General features: G+C 39.3%; 1 protein-coding gene and 1 long non-coding RNA gene across 2 annotated transcripts; one reads left to right on the forward strand and one right to left on the reverse strand.

The window, feature by feature from the left end:
* Positions 1–37: 37 nt before the first annotated feature.
* TMBIM4 (transmembrane BAX inhibitor motif containing 4) lies at positions 38–7,772 on the reverse strand. Its single transcript, XM_083809086.1, has 7 exons — positions 7,598–7,772; positions 5,993–6,101; positions 4,598–4,703; positions 2,998–3,031; positions 1,991–2,108; positions 1,437–1,482; positions 38–868 (listed from the first exon to the last, which is right to left on the reverse strand). The coding sequence occupies exons 1-7, from the start codon at positions 7,692–7,694 to the stop codon at positions 662–664; spliced, it is 717 nt and encodes a 238-aa protein (XP_083665212.1). The 5' UTR covers positions 7,695–7,772; the 3' UTR covers positions 38–661.
* Positions 7,773–7,866: 94 nt separating this feature from the next.
* Positions 7,867–8,257, forward strand: LOC310885589. Its single transcript, XR_014574860.1, has 2 exons — positions 7,867–8,005; positions 8,093–8,257. It is a non-coding gene; the product is annotated as an uncharacterized lncRNA (long non-coding RNA).
* Positions 8,258–12,063: the final 3,806 nt, after the last annotated feature.

Here is a 12,063-nt window from a genome sequence, read left to right on the forward strand (position 1 = left end):
TAAGTCTCCGAGCGCGGGGTCAGCTGCAACGACAGGCTGAGGGCTTCCGAGTTTATTGACAGTTAACGCACACAAAACGGCAGGATCTACCTTCAAATATTTCCAAACACGGAAAGACAGGCAATAAATAATCCTTAACACATGAAGAACCCTTTCGTCTTCGTTCTCTGCCAGCTCGTGTAACAACCTGACAGCTCTTGACAGAACGCTCCCCTCACGGACAGCATTCCCCTTCACCACACAAAAACTACAAATTTTAACTTAACAAAACATTGCACAACGATAAACTGGGACTGCCTGCATGCTTTCCACTTGTAATCCCAAAAGGAAACGTTCCCAGCAGCTACAGAACAGCAGACAGAGGCTTTCTAATAGCCTACCCTGGATCAGAAATTGGCAAACAATTTAATAACGAATTACGTTGAGTGCAAATTAAGTAATTTAAAAAGTGATTGAAACAGCTACACCACGTTAACTAAATAAAATACATGTTCTGGAGAAGAACTTCAGCGACATGAAAAGCCCTGCCCCCCGAAAAAAAGGGATCAATACTCATGGAACGACAGAGCAACAGAGATTCAGTCTCTTTGCAGATCATCCAAGCCAACACTATTTAGGTACTGAACTTTATACATGTGATAATCAACCTCCCTCCTTCTGATTATTTTTTGTTAAATGCCTCCAGTGAACGCAGCAGGTGTAGGAACAGATTGATGATGTCCAAGTAGAGATTGATCGCAGCCAATATGTACTCTTCGGGGGATAATTTGTGCATCAGCAAATGAGTGTCATAAATTATAAATGCACAGAAGAGAAGTGCTCCGGCAGCAGCAAACACCAACTCTATTGTCTCACTGTAGAAAAACAGCTGGAGGCAAATGAAAGAGAAAAAAACTGTAAATTTCATTTTCTTTTTAATATTAAAATCTCTGTATAAAGATACGCTGCACATAAAACATGGATACCTACTGCCTTTTTACTGTTTTATACATACAAATATGATACTACAATGACTCTTCAATGTTCTTATTCCATGTAGATCCCAGCCATACAACCTCTTAACTAAGTGAAGTGCCTTCTCTTACAAGAAAGCAAGCTCTGGTTTCCAAAACAGTAACACCAGGAGACAAACTAAACAAAAAAAATCCAATTAAAACAACTCTCCCTCCCATTCTCTCACACAAGTAGTGCACCTCAGCTGAGAGCACTCAGTTCAAACGCCACTTTCACATTAGTAAGAACAGCATCCAACAAAAATTTGAACTGGAAAGGAACAGTTAAAAGATCACCAGCATAATCTACAACAGTAATGGATCCAGCTAGGACATTTTTTATTAATATCTTTTGGAGCATTCAAAAAGTTTTAGTTATACTAGAAGTTATTACAGGATTTACATGAAAGAATATTTTTTGACCTCGAACATGAGGTATCTTACCCTCAAGAAACCCGAGAAGATTAAAATCCACAAGCAAGCAAAGAGCCTGAAAAAAAAAATAAAAAATTAAACTGTGAGCACTAACAATATTTTTTCTTTTAAATCTTACTTAAAGTCTCTAAATCTCTCTTTGTATAAAACCTCCTCACAATATATTCAGCAAATAAACATCAGTTCTTAGATACCAACTGTTCACTGGCAGCAGCAGTACAATTTGGTTCTACAGAGCTGTCAAAAGTTATGTCCTAAATTTACTGGTATATTTGAAACAGTTCAGTCTCAGTGAAAAATCCACATAAATTAGTTTCTTCGTGTAATATGGTTATAAGAATCATTACTGCAATAAGGACTGCTACGCTGAAAAGAATTTCTTACCAAGAGAGCAGAACTGCATAAAATTAGTAACTTAAGAGAAACAACACCCTCACCATTCACTTGCAGCACGCTAGCTCCTATTGACCTGTACTCATCATTATATCTGCAAAGCTTGCTTTAAAAAAGAAAAAACTAGCTAAACAAAACAGACACAAAAAGTCATTGATAAGACAACATACCCTGCTCCGAATTTGCTGAAGTCTCTCTTCGACTGCAAGGTATATGCAGTCAGTCCAAGAAAAACAGCAGCAGTGAGAATAAAGGCTTGCAAGACGATGGACACATCATAGAAACTCACTACAAACCGAAAAAGCAAACTGTCACTTAGAGAACACTATCCCATATATTTGCTGAGTTATCTGTTGCAGAAACAGAAATTTAAACTTTCACAGACAAGAAAAAAATCTGAACTGTTAGCAAAAAGGATAAATTATGCCTAAACTTGTCTTTGCACTTCAGGATCATGATCATATGATACACAGACCTTTGCACTAGCTAAGTTCGACATTCATGGAATATCTGCAGCTTCTTAAATAGAGATAAGAACAGATCTTCCGTACCCCCAGAAAAAAAAAGGAAAAAAAACGTATGTTATACCTTGATGTGTAAGAATTTTTTGATTAGGTTGCAGGAAGGAAAAGATAAGCGGGTGGAGCCTTTTTTCTGCCTTTTTCCGTATTCTCATTTTCCCAAGTGATTTTTTTTGACTTTTTGTCTACAGGAGACCAGAAACCACAGTGAAGAGGTTTCAGCTTACAATGGAAGCTATAGTGCAAGGTGATACCACAACTTCTCTGCATACCGCCCCATCTCTACCCTGAGAACCAAGTACAAAACTCTCCAAACCCAAAGCAGTTCCCTCAGAAGATGAAGAAGGGGGAGATGAGGACATTTTCCTTGCAGATCAGCCCTGCTGAGAGGTGCCTTCCAGGAAAGAGCACTGCTAGCTGTTCCAAAAGAATGGATGGCACAGCTCAATCCACGCTTATCCAGTTTCAGCCCCGGACCAGAATGCAGCTTCCTCCCTTGATACCCCAGGTTTTTACTAAACTCACAACATTATCATTTGAAATTGTTAATCATCTTAGTATCTCATTTAGGAATCTCAGATGGCAATTAGTAAAACATACTGGATTCATTATTCAGTTCATTTCAGGAACCAGAAAATAGGATGGCTATCATTTACCTGTAATAGCAACTGTCAGTGCTTCCAGCAGGGTCTACAGAAAAAGTAAAAACAAAAAATTACAATGATAAAAAAAAACAAAACACTTGGAGACTTCACGTGTAATAAGATCCATTATGTAACATAACCCCCATATGTGTTACATTAGCTCTCCAGTTAAGTTTTTATACATTATAACATACTTAATTTCCAACAAGAAAATGGCAATTGTTCAGTTGTACTGTGCTGGACGTTGCTGTGATACATAAAAATAATGCAATATAAAGTGAAAATGAATGACAGACAGCCACTACAGAAAACTGCTATTTAGGTCTTCTACTCAGAGCACACACTGATCTTACCACAGTTCTTACAAATAGTTCAAGGGGGCTGTAACATTTCTCAGACCTGCTATTAGAAATGATCTGTTTCCAGCTTTCCGTACACTTTTCAATATTTGAAATACTTTCATTGAACACTCTTAATATCTTATTAGACAGCTAAGTGTCTGTGTCAACTTACTCCTCTCCCCAGCCTGCCACTAAAGCTAAGTTAAAATCAAATGTACTATTGATGTCTGGGTCAAAAAAAAAGGTAATTTGAATTTAAGTTTCATTACAAGAAAATAAGAGAACTATCCATGGCATGAACCAAGAGATCATATCGAAATAACAGCGTGTTTAACCCATATTTTGTTTAAGCCAATTTATCGCATGCAGTTTTTAATCCTTCTATTCCTACACAATGTAATACTCAAAATTGTCATGCCATGAACTGCCACACCACATTTGGTGAAACTATTACTTCACTCCCCGTTACAGCACTTACTGTCCTGAAAGACAGGAGTGAGTCAGAATACAACCCTGTAACAATTAAAAACACCCACCCTTACTTACACAGCAAACCTATCTTCCCATTTTATGACAAATACAACTTAGGCAGATTCTAAAGCATCAAATTCTGATGCTGCTGATGTGACTTCCTTTCATCAGACTAATTTGCTACATGGTCCAAAATATCCAGGAGCAAGTTAGCCCACATCTACAGATTTGCAACATCAAGCAGGAGACTGAAATTTGAGGGTAGTGTTGTTTGACTTGCCTGTGCTGGAAACATTTTAAGAGTTTAGCATCAAACAGAAAATGATGAATGAAATAAACACATATGGTGGGTTATATTTGGGCCTCTCCTGGAGGTTGTCCATTAAACAAATATGGCAACAGGAATGCTCCCCTTCTTTCCTACTGAGCAGCTGCATAGAAACTAACAACAGAACAATAAGAGCAGTGATATATATATATATACACACACACACACACACATATATAGATGTAAAAAAAAAAAGGGGGGGGGTGGGAAAAGAAAAAGGTTTGCTCAATCTGATTTCAAGCTCTAATGCTCTTCCTGAAAAGATGGTAGAAGAACTCTGAACTGGAGGCTATCTAGAAACAACCTGTGAATAGAACCTCCAAAAATACCCTATACACTTGTAACTCATAAAGGCCTGAGTTATCTTCCAAGGAATACAAGAAAAATTCCTACTACTAGCTTGATTTAAAGAGTTCATCAAAATGGAAGGTACTCTAACGACTATTAAAATTGAATTTATATAAATACTTACAAATCCAAAAAGTAGGTATAAATTAACAGGATGCTGGTGTCTGTAGAGGGTCAGTGCTAAAATTATAGCCAAAGATCCAAATACAGATATCAAAAGCAAGGCAGGCCTGTAAAGTTTCATAAAAAAAAAAAAGGTCATCAAAATTAAGATAAAATACTTGGTAGACGTTAAAAACAGTTTATATAAAACAAACTTTTAAAGTGATCACCTACACAAAGATGCTGCTCCATAAATCCAAAGTAAATGTAAAGCAAGTTTTACAGCAAAACTGTTCTAAAACATATCACCATAGATTATCAGTTAAAAATAGTACAGCTACAAGTAACGATAATTTTTTCATGCTGAAGCTAGAGATTGCCCAGGAATTCATCAAGTGTGTGAAGAGGAAAATCCATCTGAACTCAACTAACAGTTTTAAAGTATATGTAATATTTTGCCTATTAAGAACTTCACATCCAAGGAACTGTGTTGCCTTTTTTTTTTTTTAAATAAGCACCTGAATCCAACACACGAGCATTAACTGTGCCAAAGAAACCAGGTCTGACTGGCAAATAAAGCTATAATTAAATCATTCAAGAGCCCTCCTAGCAAAAACTAGACTAAAATCAAACACAAAAGAACAGGTCTAAATAAGCAGGAAGATTTTAAAATAACACATTTAATTATAAAACTGTAGCCTTACAAGCTCTGCTGCATATAATACAGCTTATACAGGAACTCATATGGTGCTAGATCCTCCTTTTTTATTAGGGCTATAAAGCGAAAGTAAAAGCAAAGATTGCAAGTGTACTTGGAAGAAAACAGAAACTGGACTCAGTGCTCTCTTCCTTTCCCCAGTTGTTCTTTTTTCCTGTTTTCACCACAGTTTGATTTTGAGACTTGTTTTTTTTCCTCATGAAAATTATGAGGCAAAAAACAAAACCCACGGGAATTTTAGAAGACTAATTTACAGGAGACAAAGAAAGAAACAAACAAACAAAAAAGCAAAGAGTGGGGGAGGAGTGAGAGGATTAAGAAATGATTCAGCTTTCTGGAACTGATACATATAAACAACAACATTCCAAATAGATTCTAAGAGCAGATATTTAGACCATAAAACAAGAAATGTCAATAATTCAGATGTTCGACACTAATACATAGGTTTTCATACTGCAAATAAGCACTATTACTAAAGTACTGATTAAAATAAATTTTAATAACAGCAATTGAAGTAAATTTTAATAATAAACTACAGAGAAAAATGTCAGAAGAAAAGTTATGCTGTAATCAGGTTACAAAATTTCTATTACAGAATTACAACATTGTGTGAGGAGGCATACAGGAGTGCTCCAGAGCAACTACAGAAACTATACTTAACACATTAATAACACACTGCCATTTCATTTTAGTATTTACCTTTCATGAACAAATGCCTGTACTCCAGTAGAGTACAGAAAAATTGCAGATGTGACTGTGGTCAAAAGAACTTGAATGGAAAGAATGCTGTAGACTTTCCGCAGAAAAGCTAGAAGAAAGAAAATAAAAACGTAATCAACTTTCACTTACACTTAAAAAGTTCAACAGTAAATCAGATACAAATTTTCTGTTTGATAAGGAACCATTAGAAATTCTTTATTCAGTGAAAAAACACAGAAGAAAATAGTAATAAGCTGTTTCCCTTAAAACACCAATACAGTATTACAGCAAGATTATGCTTTTTCTTGCACATAATTATATAAACAGCAACAATGATGACAAGAAGAAATAATAATAAAAAAAACATTTAGGAAGAATTTATTTCAGACTTTTTTTTATAACTACATCTAATCTCACTATGAAAATACTAAAAGTATGCATTCTTCATCGTGTTCCTGGTATCTAATGGATGTAAATGAAGAAAAATCAGCTTGGAGGTTGTGTGGAGACAGAAAGAGCTGTAAGTATTTTAAAAGGCGAAACCATTACAGTAATATCTATTTAATTGACCTTTTGTCATATTAGACATAACTTATCATCATTTGTGACTGGCGTTGTACTAGATGGATACCTACAGATATAAGCTGCTAAAAGAAATTTCTCAATTAAGCTAACAACCTTTATAATTCTTGAATAAGAGAGTGGTTTAGGACACTATGATATGGGATGTCAAACGTATTTCCCACTCTAAATGGAAGGAGACCAAGTCTATTAGGTAAAATGCTCTGCAAGGAAGAATAGGCTTGCACCGAGAATCAGTCAATCCTTAATAATACAGATTAAACAAATTTAAGAGCACACGCTAAGAGACACTAAATTAAGTTCAGCAGTGCTGCTGCAGCAGGCAAAATTAAATATATTTGTAAGCTATGAGGGACCAGACCCTACTTTGCTGTAGCACATTGAACAAACGTAGGTAGCCTGTCAGCTAGCCTGCCCTTCTCCCCACATTACTAAACACGTCAGCAGTTTTGCTAAGGACAATACCGATTTCATATTTGCTACGGCATCTTTTAATTTCCAAACAAGATAAAACTGTATTTTAATAGAAAGGGATCTCCTGTTTATCAGAAATGTCTACTAAAAAATTCACTGCGTGCACTGTTTTTATTCTAAGGTGTATACAATAACGCTCTACCTATTTCAGCAAGTAGTGGTGATGAAGACACTTAATATAGGAGTATTCAACGCATTTAAGACCTGAATGCGAACAGCAAAGCAGCATTTCATGGCCAGTGCTATGGCCTGACAGCACCCAGACGCTGAAGCTGAGGAGACAACACCTGAACACCCCTCACAAGAAATTACCCGCCCTCAATTTCCGGGTTAAACTACTGTAACTAATTACAGGCTCCAGTTTTAACACGCATACTTTTTACCAATCTGATTTGGGCTTCAAAATGCATCGCTGTATGGGTTTAACCCCCCCTGACAAGAAGAGCTACACGCACCCCCACCCCACCTAAACGCCAAAACGCGCCCCCGGGGAACTAAGGGCTGGGCCGGGCAGGGCAGGGGGGGCCCTTCCTCGCCCCCAGCCCCTACCCATGCGGATGTGGACGCTGGCCGAGGCCACGTTGCTGCCGTAGTTGAAGTCATCCTCGATGGAGTTCCGCGGGTAGCGCTGCTCCGACGCCGCCATTGCCGCCGCCGCCCTCCTCCTCCCCTCACGCAGCAACGGCCGCAACGGCCGCAACCGCCCCGCTGCCGAGCGCCGAGCGCCTCGATGGCGCCGAGCGCCGAGCGCCTCGATGGCGGCGCCCGGCCCTTCCCGCCCGCCGGCCCCAAATGGCGGCCCCGGGGGAGGGTGAATGCGTGGCTAGGCAGGGAGCCCCCTCGGGACGAAGTGGGGAGCCCCCGAGTTTGGTTTCTACACGGGGGGTCTGCGGGATCACAAAAGGGTTGGGTTTTCTGTGAAAAGCCCTTCGTTTTGCCGTCGTTTTGCCCGCCCAGGTCTGCCCTGCTGGAGATTTACGATGGCTCGAGGAAATACTGTGTTTGTGTCTGTGTGAAACTCAATTTCCTGTTGCTATTTTTAAGTCTGACAGGTCGTAAGGGGAAGCTCCAGAAACTGAAAAAATCATCCCTTTTACTGATCTTCACCTCTGATTCATCTCCATCTGCTACGTGGAAATTGTTCTCCAGCAAACCCATGGCTACAAATATATAGCTGTGTTCAGCAATAAATGATAAAAAAGGCTTTGGGAGTGTATGTTCACTATCACTGTACACCGCCCCTAAAGCCACGTTTAACTTAGAGTCATATCATAGAATCATTAGGGTTGGAAAAGACCTTCAAGATCATCTGGTCCAACCATCACCCTACAACCAACATCACCCACCAAACCATGTCCCTAAGCACCACATCCAACCTTTCCATGAATAAATGTTTCATGCAAAGTAGAATCTGGTTCAGGCTTTCTCCTAGCTATATGTCTTATCCTTCAAAGTGAGTTCAGATCAATTAAACAGAGCTCAAAGATGCTCAACGTTTCTCAGATATGTTTTGTACCATTAGCCTTTGTATGTGTGGAATTGCCCCCAACAAAGTTCCCCAAGATGGTAATTCCCATTTAGGGATCCACAAAAAATAAGGGGGTGGTGGGATGGGGAGTGCAAACTGTTATTTTTTGACTTGTGAATATTATCAAAAGCCTTCCAGGGAACTGAAGTGATAGACATTTTAGAAATGTATGTAAAAGGTTCAACTCAAATAAAGTACTTTTAAAAATTGGAAAATAGTGGCCTCTACTGTACTCAGATTCTCAAGGGACAAGTAAATAAATTATGTGAGTCTGTGATGAAATAATCTTGAACAAAGTTCTCCTACTGAGCTGACCTAAGATATTACATTTCAATTACAGATACAAAAATTATGAACATTACTGTATATTCTGTGAAGTATTTATGGTTTTTAAAATTTAATTTTGCATTTTTAGTTGCTGTAGAGTAGGATCTGTCAGCTTTAATCCTGAATTTGGAGATTTATGCGTTGCTTGCATTGCTGAATAGTAACTGTTCTGAAATAATTATGCTGCCTGCTTTCTTGTGAAATCCTTTGCTCTTCCAGTGCTAGACATTACTGGCCAGCGTTACCAGTGCTCCCTGGTGCAAGTCCGCATAGAAGCCATCACCAATTAGAGCCCTGCCATCCCAGGTACTGTCCGTCACCAGCAGCTGCCTGCTCAATTCGTGAGTCAGCTGCGGGGAACATCGCTTTGGATGCACGCAGCTAGAGGTTTATATGCTGCAGGCCAGAACACTTTGTAGAACAGAAGAGGTTATTAATGGATTTATACAATAGGGGCTTATTTGTGGCCTCAGGCTTTTGAGTTGGTACGAAAAACAGGATCATTATCAGTATTGCTTCCAAGCCTAATTAAGCAGTTGTAACCTAAAGTGAGCTGAGAATCACCAAGGTGCTGAGATATGGTGAAACTCTTTTTTATTTTTCTTCAGTAAAAAAAATGGACTTTTGCTATCAAGACTATGATGGACTTCATTGGAACCTCAATACCCCCTTTTAAATTAGAGAGGCTCTCTATTCTCTGCTTCTGTGAATTTAAAGGGCATTTCCATGTGTATTTGGATAGCAAAGAACGCTTGCTCAGCAATATCTTGAGTAAGTACTATGGGTAGCATGCTTTTGTGAGGCTGGAAAAAGGTGACACTTTATAATGGATTTAGAAACTACAGTGCACTGCCTACCTCTTATGATAATCACTAGCTATTTGGAAGCCTCATGAAAATGATAGATGGTCTCACTTCTTTGAGAGAAACAGAAAAGTTCAGAGCATTGCAGTAGAATGGACTTGAGCAAATTTGCAATTAGTCTAGGCCTAGAAAAGAATAAAGGAGAGACATAATAGTCTTCAAATACTTTATAAAAGGCTGTTGCAGTTCTCCAGATGTGAAGAAAGTAGCAAGTAAGAGGTAGTGTGGCTTAAACTAGTAAGGAAGGTTCAGAGTTGAGAACTTCTTAAAGTGTAAGCAGAGTAAAGCTGTGAAATAGGCACAGGCTACGAGACAGGAGATTGCAGGAATCAGACGTGTACCTTTGCACTTTGGCTCACCAACCTTCTGTGTGGAAGATGTTAGTCTGATGTAAGCCACCAAGGAACAGTAATGGGCTTATTCAGAAAGGCAAGAGACAAAGCAGCAAATGATTCATTCAATGACGCTACTCAAGCACAATCTGCCAGGGTTGCTGCAGATGGCAGAGGAAAATTATTTACATCTGCAGTACAGATAAACCCTGCAATTTTCATGCCAAAAGAGAGCATCATTCTTGTCCTGAGATCTTTTTCTGTTAGTTGCAGGCACACACATAATGCACTGGGCGGTGAGCAGTGCTGTGGAGTGGCTGTGCTGAACTGAGGTTTAATAACACAGCCTCTGCCTGGCTGAATGCTTTCAATGTCTTTGCAATTTTCCATTCCTCACTTGGGAAAGTATACCTTATAAAATGCTAAATATGCCTTATAAAAAGCAAAGTATGTTTTACATTGCCTTTCTTTTCTGTATTTGATGTTTCCATAAACATACCTCCATCACAGTATTTTTATTTGAAACCACTGCAGTCCCACAGTGACTTGCTTAGGACCGGCTAGACACCATCCATGCATCCATTCTGCGTGCGTGCAGGGTGAAAGAGCTTTCTGTTCTCCAGGCTCTGGTTTGGGCTCCTGTATGGAGAAAGGAAGCTCTTTCTCACTAGAAACTCACTAGAAATGGACTCTTCTGTGCCTTTTGTCTGTTATATATAATCAGTGGCCTTGCTGGAAAAATTCCATCTGGTGCTCAGAGGTACTCGGGAAAGGTACTTGGAGCATTGCCAGGATTCTGCTTCTAGCCAGAGGTTTGGTTTTAAATAATTGTGCCAGAGCCCCTTCGTTTGCTGCAGCTCCGAGCAGTGTTCCCAGAGTGACCCCTCGCAGCATCCCTTTGATATCCATCTGTGTGTCTTCATGTAATCACGGCTGTTGTTAAGGCAGGACAAAGCGGTCCTCCCAGATTGCAAAGCCCATGATCTCTGCGTGGCTTCGGACAAATGCACGAGGCATGACTCCTGTCATGTTGCTCGCATGCAGGGTGTGCAGTCACGCGTGGGGCCCTGGGGCGGCAAGGGGGTAAGATCCAGTCACTTTGTTTGCAGAACGGTGCCATGCAGATGTGAAGCACCATGGAAAAGCAGAGGAGAGAGGTTTGGTTACATACGTGCATCTGCCCATCTCTCAACAATTAATTTATCCCCAAATTAATTTTGTTCTCTTGATTTCAAAATAGGTGGCTAGTTAGTGTAGAGGGATCATTTTATTGTGTGATCATGAAGAATCTTAATTTCAAGAAACATGTGTTACTGTGAAATTATCCTCACACTCAAGATACGAAGTTCTCCTTGACAAGTGGAGACAATCTCACAATGGCAAAGTTCTTCCAAATTAAAGTTTTAATTGCTCTAGTATCTACAGAAATGTCATGTTGTTCTTACAGGGCAGGAAAATAACAAAGAAAGTCAGGGACAGATGTTCCATCTGTTACTCTAAAACCCTTGATAGTGAATTTTAAAATCCACAGATCAAGGAAAGAGAGTTTATCTTCTTTAATACTTACAGTTTCATGAGAAAGGCTCTACCAAGAGCAAGCAGGTCACCAGGCTAACCTTTCATTATTCCAGGATGAAAAACCTCTCTGAACGTTCCTGTAGTTTACTAGAGCCCTCATCTTTGCCATATGATCCTTTTTTTTTTTTTTTTTATTTTATATATATCCTGTGAAATCCCATCTGCATTACGTATTTCTTCTTTATACCTCGCCGGGTTATAAGTTGATTAACTCCTTGTTAATGTGTGTGCATTGTTGATGAGACACACCAAGTTAGATTGGGGTCTTGGTATCATGAAACACTGGAGGGCTCAGATGCAATAAGAAATGGGCTGGGGGTAGGAACTGAGCTTCCTGGTGGCACTGCCTTTTTGGAGTTTGGACTACCTTTCTAGTAGTCCATAAAT

Source organism: Anser anser (genome assembly GCF_964211835.1).
Source record: "Anser anser genome assembly, chromosome: 1".
Taxonomy (NCBI): Eukaryota; Metazoa; Chordata; class Aves; order Anseriformes; family Anatidae; genus Anser; species Anser anser.

Coding starts and splice junctions, on each gene's coding strand:
- TMBIM4 (XM_083809086.1), bottom strand. CDS start 7,694: ATGGCGGCGTCGGAGCAGCGCTACCCGCGGAACTCCATCGAGGATGAC. Junction 6,102..7,597: donor CAGCGTCCACATCCGCATGG/GTAGGGGCTGGG, acceptor TCTTTCTTCTAG/CTTTTCTGCGGAAAGTCTAC. Junction 869..1,436: donor TCTTCTCGGGTTTCTTGAGG/GTAAGATACCTC, acceptor ATTTGCCTCCAG/CTGTTTTTCTACAGTGAGAC.